Source organism: Amphiprion ocellaris, chromosome 6, assembly GCF_022539595.1.
Source record: "Amphiprion ocellaris isolate individual 3 ecotype Okinawa chromosome 6, ASM2253959v1, whole genome shotgun sequence".
NCBI classification, from domain to species: Eukaryota; Metazoa; Chordata; class Actinopteri; family Pomacentridae; genus Amphiprion; species Amphiprion ocellaris.
The window spans coordinates 21,014,326-21,040,664 of record NC_072771.1 but is presented as its reverse complement, the minus strand read 5'-3'; the positions used below and the strand labels follow the sequence as shown (position 1 = coordinate 21,040,664).

The following is a 26,339-nucleotide window of genomic DNA, read 5'->3' as shown; positions in this document are numbered from 1 at the left end:
GACACAACGCTTCTTTTATGAAGCTCACTCTTTTTCACGCTCTGTCTCTCTCATACAGACGTGCACACACACAAAGACCCCAGTGAGAAAAAGTTTTAGCACTAACAAAGAAAGAACAGTATCAGGATGTTCTTCTAGCTGGACACAAAGTGTGATCCGCTCAACCTGATCTGTCTAAAGCATGACGGGAAGCAGGGCGCCTCGTTCGATGAGTTCCACGTGGCTGCGTGTGGGGTAGAACACATTGGGGTTTATGGCCAGGCAGAGGGATCTATGCGGGGGTTCACATGTTTAAACAATAATATCAATGAAGAACAACGAGCGATTTGTTCATATATCAAATAAGGCTGTAGCGTTTAGGGACAACACGTCATTCAATGATCACTGAAATAAAAAGGAAACGAATAAATGCCTTCAGAGCTGCTTGAAACATAATTTAATTTGCACAGTCTAGCCAAGCTAATGTAAACCAGAGTACATAATCTTCCTCTGTGTTTTTTTCACTTCTCTCTATTTTTTGATGTCCCAGCAAAGCTTGTCACTGTGTGTGTGCTTCCTGCCTTGACTTTCAATGCAGTTTGCATGCTGAAATGAATAATAGCTGCTTGATTTGACTTGCATTTAAATACAATTGCTACAGAATGTAGTGCATATACAACAAAAATACCTGAGGGTAAATGAATGTTTTTTCACTGTTGTTGGAGAAAGTACAGAAACTGACCATGCATTATATTCAGATGAAGAGGTAGAAAAGGCGGTGAGGCTGACCTATGTGAGGTCACTGGCTTTCCTGACAACAAAGAGGTCAGAGGTCAAGTTTACTACTTGAACAGAGAAGCTCAGCAGATGAATGACGTTGTCTCTTTGGAGAACCAGATGCAACAAAAGCATGTGTGTAAGTGTACATGCACGTGTGTACGTATGAGCGTCTGATTATGAGAGTTGACAGCGAGGTCATGGCCGAGGGCTCAGTGCAACAGCTGTACTAGAATCCTCTCACCGGGAACAATATGTGGTTGGTCAGTCCCACTAAGGCGACCTCAGGATTGTTGGCCATCACTGACAGCCCACCGCTTTCCTGTCCCTCTGCTCCAAGGACAACAACTAGTAAAACATGATACTGTCCGTCGTGCATAAGCATGAACTGTCATAATGACTTTTGAAAACAAAGTAATAAACTCCCAGAGAGTACTATAAGGAACTTATTTATGACTTATTTAGGACTTTGCACACTCACTTAATTCCTCATCAGAGCTTCCAGACTGTGTGGCATTGGATCAGATAAACAACCAGACGACATGAACACATTAAGGCAGGTCCTGCTTACTTATTGATATCGAACATGAACTACATCAGATTTCAGCAATAAATTATTTCCAACACCGAAATGAGAATGGTATACATAAGTTTGTATATGATACACGTTTTCCTGGATTTGCGTTTTCTTCTTTGCTTCAGTGGCACAGTCCTGTGCTCTTCTGTCTCCTGGAGTTGAAAGTCCTAATTATACTGTCTGTCCATAGCAGTGCATTTTATTCCCTACACGGGCCAAATATCACGTAATTAAGAAGCAATACACTGAAAAGACAGCAAACATGGAAAGAAGTGACTTAACCTAACTTCTGTCTTGGAATGATAACCTGTAAACCTTGCTATGTACATTACAGGAAACTGCTTCAATGAACAACCATAGAAAACTGTTTTTGAAAATGCATGACAGAACATGTTTGTGTACATATTTTTCTATTTCCCAATTTACCTCATTCTTCTGTTTTCTTTGTACCTTGTTCTCCATACAAATTAGCAAATTTAAAGATTTTGTACTGTATTTTAAAGGCATGGGGAAATCGTACACATCTCAGTTGTAAACTGTGACAATGTATGGCTAAAAATCTGTCCCTTCCGAGAGAATATTTTGGGGATTTGATTTTTGTATTTGAAAGTTGTTAACGCCTAGGGTTCAGCCTCTTGAATAAGCATTCAGTGAGCCTGGCTGGATCCCTCCATAGCGTACACAAGGTTTAAGGTAGACATCTGGAGCGTTTTGCACCAAAGGATTATGAATTGTTCTTCTGCACGAAGGAAGTGGTCGTTTGAGAAAGAAACGGGGAGGCAGGCACCCTCTCAAGGTGTGGAAATGAAAACCAGACCATAGCTAATAAGAGTTGTCATAGGTAGTTCTGCTGGTTTTCTCTTCCCACATCATAAAAAAAATTACATTCAGAGAACATGCTGCAGAGAAGACAAGTTTTACAACAATTTGTTATAAACTGAGCTGTATAAATGGGCATTGCCCTCCTTGGGCCTGAGTTTTCACCATGTGAAAAAAGAGGACATGGTAAGGCATAGAAAACACTAAAAAAAAGCTTGTTTTCATAACTATTGCTAATATCTGTGAAGCAATATGGAACTACTGTGAACTGCAAGAAGAATCACAAGTGTCTGTACAGTAGAACAGGTGTTAAGTCGTGCAAAGTTCCAATTCAACTCTTCATTCAACAGATCTGCTGTGCAGTTCATGCTCCCAACAGTGACTCCTTGGCGCGCAGATCAGTCGAGGGAGGGGTGACGCCTGTTGCAGGTGGGTGAAGTGCATGTAGAGCTGTGCCTTGCTGCACTTATTCCCTCTACTAGCACACACTGAGAATGCACAAGCCCTCTCATCCCCACCCAAACATCAATCTCGTCCTGTCTGCTACGTGCAACACTTGAGCACCTTTCATCAATGAACAGGCTCTGTTTATGGCACTGCCCCCTTTTGTACTGTGCAGCCATTAGGAGGGTGAGACAGAAGGGGAGAGAGGCAGGCAGTAAAACAGTTTCCGCCCAGTGAATCACATTCAGACCCTCACACAGGCGAATGGGGGCTGACCCCTGCCAGGCGATGACATAAACAATGACAAACAAAGGACCTGAGCTCTGAGCTAGTGAGGATCTTAGAGGATCCAGATCTGCAGAAAATAAACTCACTGTGACATGTGTGCTTTGGGAATGATGGGAACAGAGATTGCAGGTCTGAGGAAATCAAATCCCATGGCAAGTTTTGCTGCTTCTTTGCAAACAAAGAAAAAAGAAACAGACTGACTTCAATGATTTCCCTCCTTTTCTACATTTCAGAAACAGTTAACAGTACAGGCTAGTGCTGAGGAAGAGCAGGTGTAACTGCTGAATGGATACAGAAGCAGCTCCCACCCTTGAGAGAAAGGATTTAACTCCGCTGAGGCTCCACGGAGGAGCCAACAAAAGAGATTTGCAAGGGACGCACCGAGATGACATCATGTCAAATCAATTAGAGATAAGGAGGACATATTCAATTATTCAGGGGACTGAAAAAAAAAACCACCCCATCAAGTGGTGTAAATTATGGAGCCCGGACATCTGCGTAAAATACTCAAAGAAGCGGCAGCACAATGAGACTACAGGCACCACTCGTTTATTTAACAGTAGCAGCACATGTGCGCAACTCAGAGTGTGCCAAGATTACTTATGGCCCGAGTAAGCCTATAGATTAGTCAGCGGACTCTTTATGAGAGGGTCCCCGGCTCACCATGTGTGGCAGTTGTTGTTTTATTTCAGTGGGAGAGAGAAAACCCACACAAAGCGCAGTAATCACACTGGAGATCCTGGATGTAACCATGGAAGCGTTTGTCTCCGTCCTCAATGGGCTGCCCGGCTATTCATTTACTGATTGCGTTGAATCAATATTTAGGCTTTTCAATTTTATTAGCTGCTCCAAGGGGTATTTTTGGCAAGGCGCAAAAAGAAATTAGCAGTGGCCAACCACTTTTAATCGTTTTCTTATAGTCTTACACAATACGTCTGCTTGAGCTGTCTGGCATAATTGATGAGGAGTATCGCTACTCATTTGTTTCCTTTATTCTCTGCGCTATCAATCTGCCACTGGCAATAGAGGATGGAGTCACCAATCATTTTCTGACTCGCTTACTGAAAAAAAAAATAAATCGGCTGCATTGTCCGACAGACGGCGTAGCGGTGCGCCACAAAGACATCTCATCTCATCCTCAGGTCTTTCTCCATGAAATGAATCCTGCAAAGTTTTACTGCTCGCCACACATCCTCACTGTTCGCTCGTAATCACAGTGACAGACAGAAACATCTCCTCAAAGAGTCACAACATAAATCCTGCCAACTTACCTGACACCTTGCTTGGCCTCTCAGTCCAAGATAAATGACTATGGTATCTTTATTGCTGTGAAGAACATCGGTACGCGCTCCTTGGATCCGCAGCTCCACCTCTTCTCAAACAGCAGTGAGTAACTGCATTGTTTTTGTATTGTTCGCTTTCAAAGTCCCTGCTGGATCGGCTGTTCCTTCGGTAGCTTTTAGTTCCCGGTGGCCAACATGGGATGAAGCGCGTCTGTCATGTAACGGGACTGAAATGAGGGAGACGCAGCGGTCTCCGGTCTCTGCTCCTTCTGCTCTCCACACTCAGCTCCGGGCTCCTGCAGCCATGTGGAAGCTGCTGCTACTGTACAAAACACGGCTCACTGTCCCAGAAGAAAGATTAGTTCGCAGCTACTCACAGACTCAAGCTCGTCTCCCGGTCGCTGACTAATGAGACAAGATGTTTTAATCCCATTTGTCTCTCCGGGGTGCACAGCACGGAGCGCACCGTGTGGCGGCAGACAGCTCCACCGTGTGATCCGAACAGGCACAGCTCTCCTCTCCACTGCTGCTGTCACTCAACTATACACACTTGTACTTAAAGTAACTTCAAACCTGGCAAAACTTAATAGCAAATTGACCCAAACATACAGCACATGTTCCCAAATATGAGTATTAATGTCCACAGCTTATTATAAGTAAGCAACAGGTAAATATTTTAGAATTTGCGTCATACCATTTACTGGGGTCAATTGAATTTAGCAGACCCAGAGTTAAGCTGTTAGTTGAGTTTACTCTGCATATCTTCCATACTAATGAACAGTATTTGGATTTTTTTTTTTGTTTGTTTTAACACACAGGTCAAGAGACTACAGTATAATCATTGATGAGGACTTAAATTTCAACAACCATGTGACAAAATCTTCATTCAAGCATCTTAAAAACAACCAAACTAAGAAACTCTGGGTCTACCAGAGAGTGGACTCACTGGCCTCCCTCATAAGACCATTAGACACTTCCAACTCAGTAAAACATACAAAAATGAATTTAAGGCCCTACTTATTGAAATACACATAATCTTGTCTCATATCACAAGGAATATATATATATATATATATATATATATATATATATATATATATATATATATTCCTTAAATCCTTCTTTCAAAACTTTTTACTTGTCAGCATTTAACGTTGTGCACCAAATGACCAATTAAAAGCAATTAAAAGCAATAAAACTTAAAATTGTGGTTTAATTATTCGCTAAAATTTGAGTTCACTTTACATGGCTTGTTTGCACTATTTTTCCCCCATTTTTTAAATTCAATAATGTCATTTTACTACATTTGCCTGTAAAATATTTTTGAATAACGTCTATTTATGATAATGTATTATATAAACAAACTTTCTTACTTGGTTTGTTTGTTTATTAACTTTTATTTTAGTAGAAAAGTAAGAATCTCTTTTACAAGAGCGTCCTGGCCGCCAAAACATGTATTTTTTATTTCCAAGGCCGAATTTGGTCAAATCTGGTTTAATTGTATTAAACTAGCTAATATTGCTATGAATACAGAAGTTTGAACAACAACAATAATAAAAAGATATTAATTTCTATACAAAATCGTGCTTGTTGTCTGGTTCTAAACAAAAAAAGTAGTCTATGTAAATAAAAACCAACATTTATAAAAAGAGGGATAGTAATAATAGAGACTGTAACACATTAACTGGACATTTGGCGCCACCTTGCGATTACAACCGGGCTCCGAACGTTTGGGTTGTCAGTGGTAACGTCATTACGTAAGTATTCTGTTGACGTGGCGTGAGCGGTAGCGGTTCAGTAGCAGCAGCAGCTAGCTGCCAGGTAACGTACCGACGGCAAGGTGAGCCCGAAGATAATCCTGTGGAAAACATGGATATTACTGAGGACAACTGATTGAGCGGTGTTCATTTTTTTCAGGTAAATTGAACTGTCGGCGACTTCCTGAAAACGCATTCGTCAACTGTGACCACTGACCAACTGAACAGTACAAAGCTCACTAACGTTAGCTACATCAATATGTGGACGCTAGTTAGCGCTAGCCTAGCGCGAGCATACAGACCTCAGTTTGCTAACTTTGGAGCTGAGCTGAACCTATCGTTTCTTCTTCAAGATAAACGTGACGGTTAACTGAAATTATTGAAAATGACTTTGTTGCGTAAACAGACGTGTTTTTAAACTTACGTAGTTATTTCTATTAGTCAGCTACTTCGACTGCACTCTTATGGGATGACAGAACTGTAGCATTAGTATGTTGTCTTAAAGACAGGTAACTCGAGATTCTAGAAACCACAAGTCTTTCTAAGCGTGGCTAGTTAATTACAACATTGTGTGTTTAAGACTGAAGATGATTATGAGTGTGCTTAGGGACAACGCCTTACAGTAATAGCTGCACTTTCGATAGCTAACATTATCACAGTCTGCCTAGGAAATCTGTCAGTCAGCTCTCTTCTTGTAATATTTGCGTCACAGCTGTGATAGGGGATTACCAGGTATGGCTGTATGATAAGATATCACATAAACATTACTGGGTGGTGTTCCCATGGCTGGAGAAAGAATGCAGAGATGTTACGTAAATAGAGTACTTTGACATCTAGATGAGTGACCGTATTGATCCTGCTGCAAGAGGGACAGTTTGATGGTAACTGTAACTTTAATCTTCAGCACTGTCAGAAAAATGTTTTTCATTTGTTTCCAATATGCTGAACTTCCTCGTTGGATTTTCGTAACATCTACACCTGTTTATTGGTATTTTCAGAGGAAGAAATGTTCATTTTAGTCTTATACATTGGTGTATGTGGGCCAGCATTCATTGATGTTCTGTTGATATCTCTGTAGTTTACTATACTAGGCAATAAATCTCTCCAAGGGCATCCACTACAGGGTTTCTACCTCTACTATTAACCTAGGCAAAAAGAATGGTTGCATGAACCTGTCATACAGCATTCCTCGTTGGTTTTAAGCTATACACCGTGAGAAATTAACCTGTGTCTTTGTTCCAGTGAATCAGGTTATAAGTTGAAGCTAAATTTTCCGTATCTGTGTGGGTAAAGTAACCTTGCTGGTAGTGCAAAGACTGTGCTGTACAAGATCAGGATTTGGTAGTCATACATATGTTTGTTTTCTCTATATATAATGAAGAAACATGTCCAGCAGAAGCCAGCACTATGGGTTCCAGACAGCCACCATGGTGCAGCCTGCCAATGGCGGTCATGCCTACCTGTTTGGAAACAATGGCTCGGAGAATGACCTATCAGAAGAGGATGCAGAAAGCTATGAGCTTCGGCCACGTGGCAGAGAGAGGCTGCGGAGGAGCACATCCAGAGAGAGGATGGACATTATCTACCTGACAAGAGATATACAGGAGGGGGACACCTTGAACAGCATTGCCCTGCAGTACCATTGTTCAGTATGTCTTTGCTGAGATTTGTGTGTCTTTTTTGTTTGTGGGAGGCATTCATCCATCCATCCATTATCTATACACCGCTTAATCCTCACTAGGGTTGCGGGGGGGGGCTGGAGTCTATCCCAGCTGACTCGGGCGAAGGCAGGGGACACCCTAGACAGGTCACCAGTCTGTCGCAAGACCACATACAAAGACAAACAATCACTCTCACACCTATGGGCAATTTAGAATAATCAGTTAAACTCAGCATATTTTTGGACTGTGGGAGGAAGCCGGAGTACCCGGAGAAAACCCACGCATGCACAGGGAGAACATGCAAACTCCATGCAGAAAGATCCCGGGAAAGCCGGGACGCGAACCAGGGATCTTCTCGCTGCAAGGCGAAAGTGCTAACCACTACGCCACTGTGCAGCCCCGGGAAGCATTCACTAAAACCCTAATTTTTATGTGCACTATAAACATGGCATGCTGAATGTATAACCATTACCATGGAATTACTTCTTTGTAGCAGAGTGCCTTTGATTCAAAACAAAGGCACTCTGCATGTCTATATTATGAGACAGTGAGACAGATTTAGCATTTTCAAAAGTTAGACAATGTGAAGAGGTTGATTTGAAACTTTTGATCTACCATTGATATGTTACAATTTATGTAGATATGACCTGAGAGATTTCCTGAAGTCTATACAGTGTTGACTATAATTACTGTTATATGCATGTGAAAAAGGCCCCATTGTAATTTAGTGGTTGACTCAGAATCTAGAATATTCAGTAGGCATTTAATTTTCCAGTATTTTGGAAGACTGCAGTTTGTAAGCAGTTTACTAAATTCATCTTCCTTCTGTTTGCTTTGTAGGTGGCTGACATTAAGCGTGCCAACAACCTCTTGACAGAGCAGGACTTCTTTGCTCTGCGTTCAGTTAAGATTCCCGTGAGGCGCTTCAGCGTCCTCACTGAGACTCATACCACTGGTCCTCTCAAATCTGCCTCTCCCACAGGTGCTAGACGCCTGCCTCAGATATCACCTGTTACATCTCTCCCTACCGAGTCCTCCACAGACTCTTCTTCTTCTACCGACAGCGTGGAAGGATTCCTCCTGGAGAAGGACAAGGACATTGAGCGGCTGGTGAAATCCACAGGACCGTCTCGGAGTAGTCTCAATGAGGTTGTGTCCTCCCTAACATTGCAGCAACAGCAGCCACTGCTAGGAGAAGTTGAGTATAAACCAGCACAGAAAAAGGACCCTTATTATGGGGCAGACTGGGGCATGAGATGGTGGACGGCTGTTGCCATCATGCTGGTTGTTGGCATTGTCACACCTGTGTTTTATCTGCTGTACTATGAGGTTCTTGTGAAAGCTGACGTCAGCCATCATAATCCTCCACAAGGTCATGGTGATGTTCATAAAAATGTGGATAGCAGTACTGTGGAAAGTCATATTATCGGAGACCGTCCTGCAGGAGCTGGACCTGAACAAGTGATTAAAGGAAACCCACAAGGACCCGTTAAGGACAAAGCAGGAGAGGGTGAACATGGAGGCCTTGGGGACACATAGCAGGGGATTATACATTTATGTACAAATTTTTGCTAACTCAGAGACCTAATAAAGCTTGATGGATGTCCCCATTAATTACTACAACACAATACGTCAATGCAGTCTTTCAAACTAGGATGTAGTAGGCACAGACATTTTAAAGAACTCTGAGACCAGGAATATGATTGAGGCCAGTTATTCCATGTGTTTGTCCTTTTACATTTACTGTACATGCTTTTCAGCAAGAAGTGTTAAAGGACTGAAAGTGGGTCTGGTCCAACTCTCTCCTAGATTTGTGTCTGTTTTAACTGACAAATATGAGGTTAAACTTTTTCAAAATGTATTAATTTCAGAGTTGTCATTAAAGTATCCAGCAGGAATTAGGTGATGTTTTGCCATCATCCATGCTGCTGAAGTTTCAGCTGCACACAGACCACGACGGATGCCAACACTAATGTGTCTCATTTGATTTAGTGGTGGATCAGTGACCACTTTCTGAGTGAATCATTTTCTCTGTGGATTTGGTTTGAAGCGATTTTTACTCAGTTTGGACTAGCTGTATCTTTTGCCATATTAGTAATAGTGTATTTTTCAACACTTTGTTGGAAAAGTAAGATTGCTGCCATAGTGTTTAATTAGAATTAATTTATTTCAAGCTTGAGCATTAGTTTTTACTTACAGTATCAGTATTGGTTACCAGTTAAATTATGTTTATGATTTTCAAGTTGCTTGAATCTGTCCTTGCTTTAGCTTGCCTGGAGAGAACTGCATTTTTTTTAAAAACAAAAACCTCTAAGAGCATGGTGAGGAATGTGGGAGATGCACAGTATTCTCACTCATACTTGTAATTAAGTGAAATTTTAGACTTTGGTATATAGCCCTTTTATTTTATCACTGTGTTCACTTGATATTTTATGACAAAGCATTACATGTTGTTGACAGTATGTGCCTTTCAACCTGTGGAATCTGTCTACATGCTGAAGAATAAATAAATCTATTTTGAATAAATTATTGCCAGTGTGCACATAGATTTGCATTTCTTATTTACATTTTTTTAAACAGAACTCACTTCTCAGGATCACACAAAATAAAGCAAACAAAGGATCTCTTTTAAACACTATTCCCAACGTATCTACAATAGTCAACCAACTGAAACAACCACACAATGGTTGTTTAATTCAACAGTGCATGCTCACTTGAGTTTAAACGGCTGAGTCGCATTGTCTCAGTATGTTGCTTCACCGTCCATATTGTCATCACTGTCTGCAGCAAAATCTTCACCGTTGTCAAAATAACTGTCAATGTAGTCATTTTCCTGCACAGAAACAAAGGAAACGTGATTCCTTGGTAGTACAATATTAGGTCTGGTCAAATGCTGACAATAGGATTTTCAACAGATTTAGGAAAAACCGCTTTCAGGTTCTAATTTGCAAACTAACCTCTTCAATATCCTCTTCATCATACTCTTCTGCTTCAACTTCCTCTTCTTCCTCATTCCCAGGTTTCTTTTCAGTCTCGTCATCTGATTTTTCAGGGTTTCTATCATCATTCTTTGCCAGTTCCTGAAATATTAACATTTAACTATTAGTAGAGAACATTTGCTAGCTCAGACATGCACAATTTTTTTTGAAAAGCTCATATACTTTGCAGCAGATTGCTGCCTTTAAAATTGGTACTATATGATATAAGGTATTATGGATAAATTAACAGTACATGTGATACTCAGTAGCTGAACACAGAACAATCAAGAGAAGCTTACGTCTAATTTGCTCAGCATGTCTTCTGTCTCTTTGCGTGATATCTTCACTGGTTTCTTCTTGGTGCCTGTTGTATTTAAGCATTTTGTCTTTATTCATATAGTCACAAACTGAAATCGCTTTAATTAAATAATGCGGTAACATACCTGCTTTTGCACGAGGTTTTTTAGTTTGGGGCATCAATTCTTTTGGAAAGAGGCTCCAGTCTAAAATTAAGAATAGTATTCACATTATTTTTCTATTTTTTTCCTTAATTTGCTCTAATTCCGTGACAACATTTTGTTCAAGTACCTGGAGTCCAGTCTTCATCCTCAATCTGACTTTTCTTCAGGTATCTCTCAGTGTATCTCTCCACTTCTATTTCATGTAAACAAGAGCAAGTTCTGCCTCAATACACTGTAAACAACGGACTCACTTCACATTCAGAAGTTAATCAAAATCCAGCACACAATCATGTGCCAGCCACAAGCAAAAATAATGAGCTGGTATAAACATGCTCTGTGACATTCGATTCATTTGACAAAATACATCCTGCAAAAACTATTTCTACTACTTGCTATACATAGATTTAGCTCATTGAAGAGCAAGGTAACCGTGAAAGCTCTGTAAAGTCAGACCAAAGGAATCGTATTAAAAGCGGCAGATGAGGCAGCAGCTGTAACTCAATATTCTACCATGAATCTGCTGCTCTCCGTTTTCTAGATAGGACCCTAATTAAACATCTCAGTTCCTAAAAGCTGCATTATCTTCCCTCACAGCAGCCAACAGCCTTGTTGTAGCATTTCTATTAGATGTCAGGTTTCTAATGCACTATTCTCGACCTCACCTGATTTATTGGACTGAGGCTTGATGTTGTGCGGCAGCCGTTGCATCGTTGCTCTCATCTCCTGTTTTAAGGCCAGCATGTAGTCCTCATCTTCACCAGCTTTCAGTGGAACTGGTTTAAAGTCTATGCTCTGGAGAAGAATAGATAATGTAATCGTAATAATAACTACATTTCTTTTTCATAGGTGCATTTGTTTGGCTGTGATCAACACTAAGGACTAACAGACTACTTTCGGGTTTTTACTGAAGTGCAATTACATCTGTCATTTTTAATAAAATGCTATATAGTAAAATAACGCTACCAAAATGTACCCAACTGATTCTGGCAATTAAAACATACACCAATTTGGATTCCAAGCCAGGTTCCTGCCAAGTGAAGGTGTACAACCTTTTTGACAAAGAATCAATAACCACCTCAAAACACTGAACCCTGAATAAAAGACACAAATTATAATTGAAAAGCAGTTGTCAGGGGGACTTGTACCATAAGCAAATCCTTGTTCGGTGGAAGATAACTGAAGTTCTTACCTTGTCATACTGTGTATAATACAGCCACTCCTCATGTCATATAAATAACAAATGCACACAGCACATCTCGGTAGAATCCAAGTGAGGCAAATGAACCCTTGGGGGTCTTAAAAGCTTCCATGTATATGAATTCTTGTCGAGTTGCTTTAAGAAATTACAAAAAAATGGCTGGCACTTGACCACAAAAGCGTACCTTTTTTTCTTTTTTGCACCTTATATGCCGTTTTGTGCAAAAAATAATAGATGAACAACTGATAGTTTGTCAGTTCTGGGAGGATACTCTATGAAAAAGCACCGAACTTAAACAGGCATATTAAGATGACCATGAAGAATAAACTATTGCCAAACACAACATAATGTTTCATAGAATTTTACATTCATACATAAACAGATTTTACTTTGACCTCCATTCATTATATTTTTGGAGCCGGGTTGAAAAATACGGGTTGGAATAAGGTTTGATAAAATTAGGGATTAAATAGTACATTTGAATGAATAATAAATAGCCTACAATAAATAGTTTTTACAGAGCTCCGCTGGTAATCCCATGTGTTGCTGATCATCTGCTTATAGACTGAGGCTAAGGGGCTGGTAGGAGTCACTGGACATTTACAGCTCGCTGGAAAAAGGTATCGCTCTGTTTCTTTCTTTCTTTATTTTTTGCTCATTATTGAGTGAAGGACTGCTGAGTTTTGTCTGTATAATCTCAGGCAACGAATCAGGCCTGGACCTTGTTTTTTTTTTTTTTTGTTGTTGTTAAGTTGCCGGCTTAGAGACTAAGTAATGGTGTGCACACAAGATAAAGGTAATGGGACATTTGAAGATAAGTAAATACTGTTAACCAGATTATTTCTGTTTTTTTAAATTATTATTTTGAAGTCAGGTTACTGTGAACCTTCTGCTTGTGGTTATGTTTTTTTATGCACATTTTCCACAAATTTGGGTTTTAATTAAATTATGATTGTTTTTAGTTTGACTCTTTCTGGTGCAGTTATTTATTTAAATGGTCAATACACTAGTTTATCCTTCATATTGTAATGAATAATTTGGCTTAGAAATTAAAGTGTTAAAGTTGCTATAGAGATCCAAGAGCTAAAGAGAGTCAAGTGAGATTTATCATAGGAGAATATGCATGTCAAAAGAACTCAGGGCCCTTTCCTATATAAAATCAGGATAGGTGGGCTACATTTTATTTATTTTTTCAAAATACAAAGCACAGTTCTATGCATTTCATGGCCTAGATCCCACTATTTCAGAATTTTGTGCACTTTGATGGCTTAAAGGTTAAGTTAATATACTGGAATGTGATATGTCATCGTAGCTGAGTGTGTGAGTGTGTGTGTGTGTGTGTGTGTGTGTGTGTGTGTGTGTGTGTGCGTGTGTGTGCGTGCGTGTGTGTGCGTATAAGAACGTGTGCTTGGTACTTACTGGAAACAGAGGGCTGGGCCCCACCCTGGCTTCTGGCATGCTGCCCCTGCTGATGCCCAGAGCGTCGATGTTGAAGGTGAAGGCAGCTACTCCTCGGCCTCTGCCTGCCATGTCCGCAGGCCTCCTCTCTACCTGCAACACACCGTCCACATGTGTCCACTTAACTTCATTGCCAAACACGTGTTGGCACAAGTTCATATACTACAGCTACAGCCACTTATCGCTTTCACTGTGACTAGTGCACACAGAAATAATCAAGAACCAGTGACGCGGCTACACATACAGAAAGCTGACATACTCACTAGAGGACTAAATTGCTCCTAATGTGGACACGTACAATCCTAGAAGTCTGACTAGTTCAGGGCTAAACATTTAGCCGTCACGGAATCTCCATGTTTACGAGCTTGCTTGTCGTTAATATTCAGCTGACCAGTTTAATCTGTCTTTCGGCAAGTAAACTTACTCCTAAAATAACATAAAACACAGCTAGACCTCATGGAGATTTGCACAGCTTTGCTAACACCGGCTTGGAAACCACCATACACACTACGCTCAGCATGCGTAAATGTGCCTTTAATACACCCCGCCCCTGCGTGACGTTGGAAGGCGTGGTTAATTTACAGCCAATCATATCTCTATTTATTCTGGTCGTCAGTCATCAGTTCGCCCAATCAGCGCCCTCTGTCTCCGACAAGGGTGTGTCGGCGGCCACCATCACATTCACCTCAATGAAAACATATCACGTCCAGCTAGAAGGCCAGCCACAGCTCTGCGGAAATCCACCTGACAGCACGACACCAGCTGCAGCGCCCCCTGACCAGCGCATGAACTGGGATGTCTGCAGCCGACTGGTACGCTCACAAGTCGCTCGGAGACGGACTCTTCTGGATCCAGGAGCGATTCTACCAGTCGGAGAACCGGGCTAACATCTGGCTGCTCCGCGGCTCGCACCAGGACGTGGTGATCGACACGGGACTGGGCTTGAGGAGCTTGCCGGACTACATCGACGGCAAGGGGCTGCTGGGGAAAGACCCGCAGAGGAAGAACCCGCTGCTGGCCATCGCCACTCACGCCCACTTCGACCACTCGGGTGGGCTGCATCAGTTCCAACAGGTGGGCGTCCACAGCGCGGAGGTCGATGCCCTGGCCAACGGAGACAACTTCGAGACGGTCACCTGGCTCAGCGACAGGGAGATAGCCGAGGCTCCCAGCCCCGGATGGAGGGCCAGACACTACAAAGTGAAGGCAGTGCAGCCCACTCACATACTGCAGGAGGGTAGGTAGGAGAGGCAGCCTCTGCAGATAGGATTTATGGTATGGGGAGTGGATCTGTGATCAAACACAGGTCTGAAAGCACTTACCCAGGGATAAGCGTCATGCTCGATACTATAATGGTTTTAATGGGCGCGTCGAGCTCAGTAGCTGTGGTTTGGACGTGATGCGCTGGACAGAGTCGTTTCTGTGCTCACACGAGGATTTCACCGCACAACGAATTTGGCTGAAGACCAAAAAAATGACTAAATGAATACACACCCACAACCTATGAGGGAGACAGTAGATATTATTTTGAACCAGTTTCCTCATGGATGGTGCTCAAAGCTTATATCACAAAGGATGCTGCATTTGCTTATATATAAGAGGTTAGGGTTAGTGCTTGTACAGGTCTAAATGTCTCAATACGTAACATGGACTCTGTAAGGAGTGCTATGGCAACCCACCTTCAGCAAACTGCCATTTGTGAGACATTGCTTGACAAAGGAAAAAAAATTCTTTAGTAGCTGCTATGCTCATTTTTCATCTGTATCTGCAGAGCTGTTCTATTTTAAGCCAGTGTGCTGATGACTTTGATGGATTCTGTTACTTCTAAGAAATAAAGAAGAACATGCAGAGTCAAGGCACGTTCTTATTGAAACATCCCATAAAGCAGTAATAACCACAGTGCACCCACTGTTCTGTTAGAAAATGCACAACTTACTCAGCCTCCTGGAATATTTTGTACTGTCTCATGTACAGATTACAGTGGATAGATTTCAAGGGTCAGCATGTAGGGAGCTGAAATCTGAATTTGATCCTGGACAAACTGGCCATGCAGTTTGAAAGCATGCATCACTACTTTTCTCACAATAGCAGCATCTTTGGTAGCTGTCTAAGTCTAGTAACAGTTGTGGCACCAAGTCTGTATTACAAATACCGCTGCATGTCTTTTGGCTGTTGGAGTGGAGTTTAATCTGTTAGCCTCGCTAGTATTCTTGCAGTGTAATTTCTGCTCTGTCAGTCAATACACTGACTTGTTCTGCTGTGTCAGAGCCACTGCTGCAGTGCAGTTGGAATATCTCATTGCTTAGTGTTTCAGCTTCGTCATTTTGTGCAACTCATCGCTGATCTGGACTGAATCAGTGACATACTGAATATTCTAGTATGATTCCAATAAGCCAAATTATGAAAAATGTTCATTTGGATACCAGGTTGTGAATTTGTTGCACACTGCCCTAAGTTTACGCTTCATATTATGTTTGTATGTGTAAATGATTTTGAAAATATGGTACCATCTCCCTCTCTTTTCTTGTCTAGGCGATGTCATCAACCTTGGCGACAGACAACTGACAGTGCTTCACATGCCCGGCCACTCCCGGGGAAGCATTTGCCTCCATGACCGTGACAATAAGTTGCTCTTCAGTGGAGATGTTGTGTATGACGGCGCCATGATTGACTGGCTGCCCTACAGCCACGTCAGTGACTACATCAGCAGCTGTGAGCGTCTGGTGGGGCTGGTGGACAGCGAACAGGTAACACTAGAACACAGTAGAGGGCAGTCTCATCATTTCAGCCCATAGTTCTGCTCTCTTTTTTCACATTAGTTGAGCTTTGATGCCACAAAACACCTTATGACATTATCAGAAAGATTTATAATGGAGGTCTCACATTAGTATATTGAAATTTTGTATGCTATTACATGTACATTTAATGCTTTTTCACTGAATCAGGTGACCAGCAGTTTACCAAGAACAGTATGTCTATAAAACATATAAAAAATAATAAGACAATTCAAAAATATTGCTGCTTGGGTATCTCACAACTAAGGAACACCTGAGGCATGTACTATGCATCATATGAGCCCCTGAATGACTGTAAAATCCATTTACCAGGTGGACCAAGTCCTCCCAGGACACTACAACACATTTGGGGCAAAGCGGCTTCATCGGATTGCAACCACATACATCAGCAGAGCTGAAACATGCCCTGCAAAGTTCTCCACATTCACCTGGAGTACCCTGGCTGGGGTGGCACTGCGGGCGTTCAATCCACGGAGTGCCTGCTAATGAGATGAGAGCGGATCATGAGCTAGAGGAAGCACAAGTGCACAAAGAAAGATGTTTTAGTATGGAAGGCATTAACGAGGGTGAGGAGGGGAGATAACTTAATGTAACGCTGTTCATTTACTCATGTAATCCAACAGAAACCATATAATTGCCAAACTTTATGTAAAATGCCCTGCATTGGGTTACATAAGTCAATAATCAGCATCATATCAAGCATACAATATAAACTATTTACAAGTGTGATTCTGTTATATACTGATTAATATGTATATGTTGGTCTCAATATAATTAGATGTATTGTTTTTATACTTAAGCAGATGTGAAGTTACAATAGCACAATAATGGTACAGCTCTGCATGACAAACAGAAAACAGGGAGCTTTGGGTTCTCCTCTGAGGCATTTGAAACACAGTCATTATGGCCATAGCATTCCTCTATGCATATTACTACAATGCTCAGTGAAGACTCAGTGTCGACTACCTCCTGTTTGTAAGAGTGCTTTGTACTATTGACTAATCTACGGCTTTGCTATCGAAACATTGACAATAAAGTCTCTGTTCTACCTGTTTTTCTTCATTCTTCTCCTGCACGGGCTGACGCAGCCGCTAAATGGAATTGCTTGTTCAGTCGTTCACATAGGAGTTGATCTCCCATGGGATTCGCTGCAGGCGAGAGAAAGAGATGCAGAACAGAAATGGATAGAACATGATCCATCACATGTTCAGTGTGTCGAGTACTTTAAGTGCTCTTCTGATCTGATGGAAACGTCTCCCACTGCATATGAAAGGTGTGCATGGTAATATATATGAGGTGTTAACACTCATGTGTTTCTGATACAGATTAGCTTTCTGTCTTTTATTATCATATATCCTTGAAAAAAACAAAATTCACAATAGGGAATTATGCATTTTAGTCTTGCCACTGACAAATATACAGATAAATAAAACACAAGCATGTGATTAAAATGTTTAGAGCAGTCAGTGTTTCATTTATACAAGACAGAAACACGTGGAAGAAAAACAAGGCACTTGTTATTTGATAAAACATTTATTAGAATTAATGTTATATTATTTAAACATGAGATTTCCACATTTCTCGTCTTCTGTTCGCCTCCTAGGATGGCGCACATGCAGAACACAAAGCCTGCGAACACGGAAAACTCTTGCAAGGTTATAACATTCAGTTTTTATCTATTCTTAACAGTTAATGATCTGCACATCATCTGTTAACAATATGATAATCAGGTATCAATACAGCTGCATTTTTAAACAAAATAATGTAACAAAAGACAAAAAGAGGAGGTTTATTTGTTAACTTATAAAAATTAATTTACAGTAACAAATGCTGTTTTTTCAAGCATTTGACATATCTAAGTAAAAATGGTTGCTTGAGTTCCAAGAGGGCAACTGTTTCCAAAGACCACAATAAACAAAGACAGAAAAAAAGAGGCTGTACTGCACTGACAAGCAACACTGTTTCTCCTATATGATGTGATCCTGTTTTCTTGTGATAGAGTTGGCTAAATGGCAACAAGTAACATCATTTGAAAAAAACAAAACAAAACAGTGTAAATAAATTATTTAACTTCTGGTTGACTAGAGTACTCAGTTCTCTCAAAATATTTCCACAAAACAAACCACTATAAAACCAATTCCAAGATCTCTTTCTGGGTTGCATAATAATAGTTTAGTGGCTGTTTTGTATTTTATTGAACTTTCTATAGGATCACTACACAATGAAAACCTAGAATACTGCAGAGACGCAGTATAGCAGATTTTAAGTATGGCTTGGACTTTCAATAATACTTAAACTTTGGTTAATATCAGTTTATTCAGGATTTGTCCTATGTTAATGAGGATCTATTACCTGGATCTGACAGCAGCCTGTCAATAATGTGCAGATAAACATGTAAAAATAAAGAGCAGAGCACAGAAATTTACCCTGAAGAGATCACAGTCGTAACCAGTACAGTAAGTATGAGCACTTGCATTAGGCTAAGCTTTCACCAGATTCACTGCTGAAATGACCTCAAGTAGTTAAACATCTTAACTGTAAGTCAAATCATGCATACAAACAAAATGGTGCATAGTCATATTAGGAGACCCACAAAGATCAGGTATTGTGTGAATAGTCTGGTAAGTACACTGAAGCAGGTATCACAGTACAGGCAACAAACATCAACCCTTCCCTCTACACATACCAGTTTCTAACATTTGAAAAAAATGTGACTTAATAAACCTTTGCTTATCTTGCATGTTCATTTTTGCCTCATGCTCACTGGCTTCCATAGCATAAACACCGCAAACCTTTGTAACATAACAACAGGAAACATCCAGTCAAAATAGGGCTAGTGCATTAACAGAGATGACCATGAAATGATGTTTGAGTGGCTGATGCAGAGGACAAAATAAACCCTTTTCCAGTTTTAAAATTAGATTTCAAAAGACAGAGAGTAGGCTTAGTGTGGCGTGTATCCGAGCAAGTCTGTAGCTTCACTTTCTCCCAAGCAGCATGATCATCAGTTCTCAAAGCAAGCAGAGTACCTCCCATTTAATTTAGTTCAAAATTGTGGCAACTCAGCAACTTACAGAGACTCCTGCAGTGATTGTCACTTGTCTTTTGTGTTAGAAGACATTCCAATTTGACCCAGTAGGGTCCTCTATGATCTGTCCTCCACCAGGAGGCCGGCCAGAGGCGTCCTCCTCGGGACTGTGCATGTAGCTTAGCAGATTTGCCTGAGTTTGGTTCACGTGTTAAGCCTGTTAAACCACAGTTTAATGAGCACTGTTGCCTTCAGGCGAGCATAAAACGTCTGTCAGGAAACAAGTTCACACCTGACTTTGGAGCCAGTTGCGAGGATCAAGTCTGGCCCTGAGGTTCCTGAGGCTGCGTCGAGCTGGGGAGGGCCTGGAGAAGGGGACTCCCTCAGATGACTCTGGGCTGTGGCTGCCCTCACTGTTGCTGGAGCTGTTGCTGGAGGTGGAGCTGGAGCAGGAGAGCGTGGTCTGCGTGCTGCGCTGTGTCCGAGGAGAACGAGAGGAGATGGGGAGAGGGGCGAGCAGCGACGAGGGAGGAGGCTGGCACGGGCATTGGAAGGCCCCTCCTCCTCCGTATCCCCTCCCTCGAAGGGTGCTGAGCTTAGCATCCAGCGATAGAGTACGAGGCCTCAGGCGGGACGGGGAGGATGACAAGAGAGAGAAGTTTGAAGAAGGCTCGGGCCAGCCATGGTGGTGAGAGCAGGGACTGGTGCTACAGTGGCTGTCGCTGTCTGAGGTCAGACTGGCATCGGAGGACAGTAGACCCAGCCGTGGGCAGCGGTGAGGGCTGGCGGGACTCCGGGGCAGTCGATGAGGGGTGCAGGGGCTGTGGCCAGACAGGCGAGAAGTACAGTGACGAGTACGGCCAGCGCTTTTGGCATTGTTCTCCTCAAACACAGACATCCAGGTGGGAGAGGTGCCCAGTTGGCTGCGGAGCTCCAGCTCCTGCATCCTCCGAGCCAAGATGTCGGACACAGTGCTGCTCAGGTCATCAGATGACTCAATAACTACAAGAAAGAAGCAGCAAAAGTCTTCATTACATTGCTGTAGAGTAGGCTTAGGACCAGTTAACCTGATTTAAATTTCTCTTTGGGATTACAGTGAAAATATGGGCTTCTTAGAAGAGGTAATGAGGTTCTTACAGTTTGGAATATTCTTAAAGTACTGATAAGATGTAAATGCAAAATGTTGGAACATTCAAATCCCTCTGGAAGTGTGGATCCTAAAGGAGTTTAAGGAAATGTTTGCATTTCACAAAATGCTACTTCAAACTCAAGCTGTGAAATGGCATTTCAAAATGTATCCTTGAGTTTATGAGGAGAAAAAAATTGCAGACGTTAAGTTGTTAGATGTTTTATTACAAACCTAGGAGCCTCTGTCTCAGTCACCTCTTCAAGTCATGCACTGTACATCCATGTGGAATAACAATTAGATAAAGACTTCAATCTGGGTGCATCTTAATGTTCCTTATTCAAGGGGAAGGAACAAACCGACCTGGTCTTAATGATTTGCAGAATCAACAAACTATCACTGATTTAAAGCAGATCCCAAGTTTGCATAATTCTATCCAGGATGGATTGTTTATCCAATCCAGCCTCTTGGAATCGCAACATTTAACACAACATAATTTATACAGAGCCCTACTCCTGTTACTTCACCTGTCGTTGTAATAGGACGAGAGCAGAGCACGAATCTCAGCAGACACAGCGTTATCCTGCAGCAGAAGACCCTCACAGGAGGGTGTGGCAAGAGGCGCTGCCAAGGGGCGATAGGAAAACCAAGAGGGAGGTTTGGCAAGTGTGAAGGGATGGAGTGGATAGCAGGTGTGCAACAGGTGCAGTTTGGCATTTGTGTGTTTTGATTATCATGACAAAAATCAATGAGGGTTGATGCATGTTTATGAAAGAAAGTAACGTTAAGGGGTGATGAGAGAAAAAAAGGTTCATTCATGGAAGAAAGCATTTTAATAATTAAAATTAACGGTGGGAGTTGATGAAAAATGTGTTGATCATGAATAATATATTATTGCACAAGGAAATAAGGAAGGGAAAAACAGAAAATGCCACGGAGTGATGGATTCAGGACACACAGGGAAAATTGAAAAGGACAAAGGGGAACAGAGAAACAGGAGACAGAGAGTGAGTCAGCGTGTCAGCGATAAGACACGTTCTATCTACACAACATAGAAGAAAAGCAGAGCGTGAGTTTGAGATATTGGAGAAAAAAATGTAATTGTGACAGCATCCTTCATGCTCATGCGCCCAAGGAATTAAAATTACCCACAGTCACATGCGATGCAGCCACAGTGCTCTTTCCCTGATTGATTTTTCCTGTATATTTAACAGCAACTAAATATATTTTGGATTACACATTCACAGTAATATAATCAGCGAGATGTCTTACCCATTTCGTGGTAAAGAGAGCCCTGTTTTGGTGTGACAGGAGCTGGTTTCCTTGGTGACGGAAGTTCAATTTTCATTAAGTCATCACAGCATTGCTTCCATTGGCCTGCGTATTGGAACAAAGTGTCACCTTCAACAAGCCAGTCAGCTGATAGAGAATATACAGCACTATGTGAGAGTGTTTTGAGCAGATTTTGTAAAATATAGTGAGTGACTGAATGTGGCGAGTGTATATCGCGCACACACACACACACACACACACACACACAGAGCACTTACTCATATCATAGAAGTGTTGCCAAAAGGCCTCCATCCAGCAATGTGTGTCCTCGCGGCTGTCAGTGGTCAACGTGTGGGTGACCTCCTCCCCTCCGTACTGATTACTGATACAGATATTCTGAACTTTACTGTGAGGGTCTTTCTCTGATGCACGTATTCTGGTCTCCTGAAACACAGGTGCAACGGAAAGTACAACAATCTGCCACAATAGGACAGTCAGGAATAAATGGCAGCACTCTTGAATGAACAAAATTATGCGCTGCAACAAGTGATCATTATGGTAATTGCAATTGTAAGTCCCCCCTGAAAATAAGTCCTCATTAATAAATCCAATTAGTCCTCTTCCAAATCATTTCCCTTCAGCAATTATCCAACAAAAGGAGCAGACTCCCAATTCCTACCTCTACGTTCTACTCCAAATGTGTCTGTTCATGACCACTAGATGGTAGTGTTGTTCCACTCATTCATTTGTCACGTTGCGCACCATCTTTCTTCTTCCTCAGGACAGTCATGAAACTGACTAATAAAGGATTATGCAGACCTGATCTGACCGAATTGGTTTTAGGTCAGCTGTTTGCTGAGGGTCAGAGGCCATAAAAGACTGAATGAGTCACTATGGAAAGAATGAAAAACCCCGCAGGCATCAACTGGCGCAGACAGACACAGGAAATAAGATGAGTGAGAACCTGACTGGCTGGAAGACTATTCTTCACTTCAGTGCCTGGAAAGATGAGTGGATGAGAGAATTATGATTCCTGATTGGATGGAGCTGACCGCTGTGTGCTACAGTGTTTACAAAGACTCAAGAAGATACTCAGTACATTTAGTCTTTTTATCCAGCCATTTTTCAGTCCTGCTGAACATTTCCACAGTTAGAATTCAAAAGCTGAGGAGCACAACTGCACTTTTCTACTCTTGACCTCTGAGCAGCCCGACGGGGGCAGCTGAGGACTAAGTACCCTACTCGAGGGAAGCTTGAGAATAGTTAGCAGCAAAAAAGCTAATTTTGTATTTAATTTTTAAGGCTCATAACCTGCCAGTTAATGTGAGATTCCAACTGGCAGCAATCCACAAGCTCAGTTTCTTACCATCTATTCTGTTGATGCTGTAGGCGTTGCCAAAAAAGCACAACTACGCTTTCTGGAAGGTTGGATCAACCTCAAAGAGGTTTATATTACATGTGAAATGTATTTTTTCCACTTTTTAAACATGACTCCTTTGCTGACCTTGTTGATGCCAATGGTAAAAGCTGGCTCGATGTTCGCCTCCACGTCTTCTTGCTGGTGGTAACAGAAAAGGCTTGTTCCTTTTAGAACAGCATATACTTTTGTCCAACTCTGGGGGTCACCTCCACACTGCTGCCAGGTAAAGAAAAAGCAGCATAAAAGAAACACAAGGAGAGACGACAACATGAGACAGAGGGAAGGCGGAAAAATGTAAAAAAATAAAAAATAAAAAACTTGTGAAACCCTGAGAGAAATAGCTCACATCACTGCTGCATGCACACCCGTCAACTTACCTTAACTTTCAAACATCCGCTCATCATCTGTTGTGTCATACAGTGAGGCTGCGCTGCGAGGCGGCAGCACATGCTGCCATAGAGCGGCAGCCAGTACGAACACTCTTCTACAGGGAGAGAGGAGAAGGATGGAGAAAAATAAACATGATTAATAAATAAAAAATATTCCCACATGACATTCAAAATTCACACACAAACATGTATACTCATGCATGCACACACACAGACACACACTTCATTCCCACGTCACACTGCCTCCCTTTAGCACACAAAACAAGGCACTTGGGTGTAAAAGACTGGCAGCTGCAGGGAGCGTCATGAAGTGCTGCAATGAAACTTTACAGCAGGCTGAAGGCCCAATGAATAAAACACTAGGGGCCTGTCTGTCTGAGGGTCTGGGACCTTGTTAGCCCACATCATTACAGCTTTACACAGCAGTCACCTCACTTGCACAACCTTTATTACTGTGACCTTGACAATGGCTGTCTGTCAGAGAACATGGGAGGACGGGGAGGAGTTGTACCATAAGCTGGGTAAGAGGAAATTATTAGAATGCAAAGCGAATACGTGAGACAGTGGCAAGTGAGGGAAGGACACAGAAATAGACAGATGGCTGATTTGGCAGAGAGAGCAGGAAGATGGGGAGGACACAGATTGATGGAGGCTGCCACTCACCGTTGCCTGAAATGGTGAGGTCATGCGTGCGAAAGCTGTCCTGGATGTGTGACAGCGACAGGGTGGTATGAGCTAAGAGGTGGTACTTAGGGCCCCTGTCAACACACAAGAAAGGAGGGAGGAATTCTATTCAGTGTTTAAATATGCATGTTTACAGTGAGAACTGATCTCCATAAATAAGTTATTCTTTCTCCAGTCTCCCTCTGTAGAAAATGTAAGCTGGTTATTATTTCAAACAGAACTTACGGTACAGAGGGAACCGGCAGCAGGAGGGGGGCTGCCCCTCCGTTGCTAACAGGACTACATGGTCCAGGCTCCATGGCGGCCCGGAGCTTCTTCCCCGCTGATCGCCCAAGTGAGGAGCTCAGCTTGCTGGCTAGTTTCCTCGGCGTGCTTCCTGCAGAGTAGTCGTCCTCTGAGCAGCAGCTGTACAGCTCAACACGAAGCTCAAAACCTGGACTGGCTTCACTACTGTAAAAGAGGTACACATGATGACTATTATTATCAGCGACATTCAACAGCAGTGGTGCATCTACTCAAGTACTGTACAATACAATTTTGATGTACTTATACTTTAGTAGTAGTAGTATTTCTAATGTATGCTACTGTATTCTTCTCTTCCACAGCATTTCAGGCTGAAATATTGTACTAACAATTATTTGTTTCTACCTCAATTTCACATACAAAACATACAATTGGCTAGCATGATGCACTATTATAGAATAAAGATCCTGCATATTCACACTGTGAGCTCACCATGCAACAAAAATTAATGAAGCTGAATTCGTCCTTCAACAAAACTAACAGGAGTTTGTCTGCATTAACACATAAAGCTGTTTTTTATCAATGTTTAGGGGGGGACCTTCAAGGCTCCATAATTTAATACTCTGGATAGAACCATTTAGCATAATGAATATGATTAATTTTTTGTTACTATGTTACATGCAAAAGACTATTTTTACTACGTTTTAGTGCTATTTCCACCACTGCTCTGAAGTCCTTTGTGATCATTTCAGGTAAGTGTTTGGTTGCAGGCCTGACAGGTGACTTACAATACTATGGTGTTGTCAAAGCAAATATCGGTGAGTGTCCGGTCCACTATCACCATGTCTGTGTCAAAGATCTCTCCTCCCAGCTGCAGCAGGCAGAACACTGCACACCGATGAAGCTCTACAAAGGACAACAAGGAAGGTCAGAACAGACAGAGAGAGGAAAAAAATCTTTCACTTGAAAACTCATTTTCGGCTCCAAAATAGCATCACTTGGAACCTTGAAACTGTGGGCTGTAACAAAGTGTCGAAGCCAGGGGCTAGACAGGGCGTATGACCTGAGCAGATGAAGCTCGAAAGAAGATCAACTCCTTCACCTGGCTGACAAGCACTTCTGCTGCTGTTCAATGCTTAGAATCCCTATGAAGCACTGATAGGCGCTTTGCTGTTAAAACTAAATTGCATTGGTCTTTAATGTTGTAGTGGTCAATAAAAGCTGCGTAACGACAGCTCTTGTCTTCAATGCACATAGAAAATAAACTATATCATGAAGACAAAATTCTTGTAAAGAAACTGTAATATTATTTGAGGATGTTTCACTGAGATTATGTGTAAGGCCATAAATCCTTGCGCTGAAGACCGACACCCTATCCATATCCATAACAACAATATATGTAAGAAATAACACCTTCAGTATTGGTGTTGTAATATAAATAGAGTGACTCTGAACGGTTTACTTTCTTTCTTTCGGTGTATGTTTCTCTCCTTCTACTGCACGATTCAGGTGCACATTTTGGCATTTCCCTTAAAAATTCAAGGTTACATCCGACACTGACACGGTCTGCTTATGGGTTTCTGTGTCTCTGGCACATTGACACTTCATGTTTGAACTTATTCGACGTATGAGCTCAACACTCTTGGCTAAAACATGACTGGACGAGCGAGAAAGGAACACACTTTACTTCTCCTTGCCTCCT

The 26,339-nt window shown here is 41.8% G+C and overlaps 5 protein-coding genes across 12 annotated transcripts in view; 2 read left to right on the top strand and 3 right to left on the bottom strand.

Annotated features, from left to right (window-relative positions):
• adgrv1 (adhesion G protein-coupled receptor V1) overlaps nt 1-4,623 on the bottom strand; it is a 117,210-nt gene extending 112,587 nt beyond the window's left edge. Inside the window, 1 exon segment of the mRNA XM_055011477.1 lies at nt 4,156-4,623. The gene's annotated coding sequence lies outside the window, so the exon portion shown is untranslated.
• Nucleotides 4,624-5,925: 1,302 nt separating this feature from the next.
• Nucleotides 5,926-10,114, top strand: lysmd3 (LysM, putative peptidoglycan-binding, domain containing 3). Its single transcript, XM_023273732.3, has 3 exons — nt 5,926-6,084; nt 7,306-7,573; nt 8,426-10,114. Exons 2-3 carry the CDS (start codon nt 7,310-7,312, stop codon nt 9,122-9,124), a joined length of 963 nt encoding a protein of 320 aa, XP_023129500.2. The 5' UTR covers nt 5,926-6,084; nt 7,306-7,309; the 3' UTR covers nt 9,125-10,114.
• Nucleotides 9,970-14,247, bottom strand: polr3g (polymerase (RNA) III (DNA directed) polypeptide G). 3 transcript variants are annotated; one of them, XM_023273734.3, is made up of 8 exons: nt 14,105-14,247; nt 13,642-13,773; nt 11,687-11,816; nt 11,152-11,217; nt 11,007-11,066; nt 10,863-10,927; nt 10,543-10,665; nt 9,970-10,418 (listed from the first exon to the last, which is right to left on the bottom strand). In XM_023273734.3, exons 2-8 carry the CDS (start codon nt 13,750-13,752, stop codon nt 10,329-10,331), a joined length of 645 nt encoding a protein of 214 aa, XP_023129502.1. In that variant the 5' UTR covers nt 13,753-13,773; nt 14,105-14,247; the 3' UTR covers nt 9,970-10,328. The 3 variants fall into 3 exon arrangements, with proteins under 3 accessions (XP_023129502.1, XP_023129501.1, XP_035805615.1); XM_023273733.3 differs by having other exon boundaries at nt 13,944-14,197; XM_035949722.2 differs by having other exon boundaries at nt 14,134-14,154.
• A 100-nt stretch (nt 14,248-14,347) lies between these two features.
• On the top strand, nt 14,348-17,523 carry mblac2 (metallo-beta-lactamase domain containing 2). Its single transcript, XM_023273722.3, has 3 exons — nt 14,348-14,917; nt 16,213-16,427; nt 16,788-17,523. Exons 1-3 carry the CDS (start codon nt 14,476-14,478, stop codon nt 16,959-16,961), a joined length of 831 nt encoding a protein of 276 aa, XP_023129490.2. The 5' UTR covers nt 14,348-14,475; the 3' UTR covers nt 16,962-17,523.
• Nucleotides 17,524-17,989: 466 nt separating this feature from the next.
• Nucleotides 17,990-26,339, bottom strand: part of rtkna (rhotekin a) — a 55,807-nt gene continuing 47,457 nt past the window's right edge. For 3 of the 6 annotated variants that reach the window (XM_023273727.3, XM_023273729.3, XM_023273730.3), the window contains exons 4-11: nt 25,426-25,543; nt 24,620-24,844; nt 24,374-24,468; nt 23,699-23,805; nt 23,406-23,537; nt 22,180-22,345; nt 21,902-22,006; nt 17,990-20,505 (exon numbers count right to left, since the gene is read on the bottom strand). In XM_023273727.3, coding sequence (XP_023129495.1) covers nt 19,790-20,505; nt 21,902-22,006; nt 22,180-22,345; nt 23,406-23,537; nt 23,699-23,805; nt 24,374-24,468; nt 24,620-24,844; nt 25,426-25,543 — 1,664 coding nt within the window. In that variant the 3' untranslated portion in view covers nt 17,990-19,789. Of the gene's footprint in view, nt 20,506-21,152; nt 21,254-21,901; nt 22,007-22,179; nt 22,346-23,405; nt 23,538-23,698; nt 23,806-24,373; nt 24,469-24,619; nt 24,845-25,425; nt 25,544-26,339 lie in introns of those variants that run through there. The other 3 variants (XM_023273731.3, XM_023273728.3, XM_055011296.1) reach the window with 3 other exon arrangements.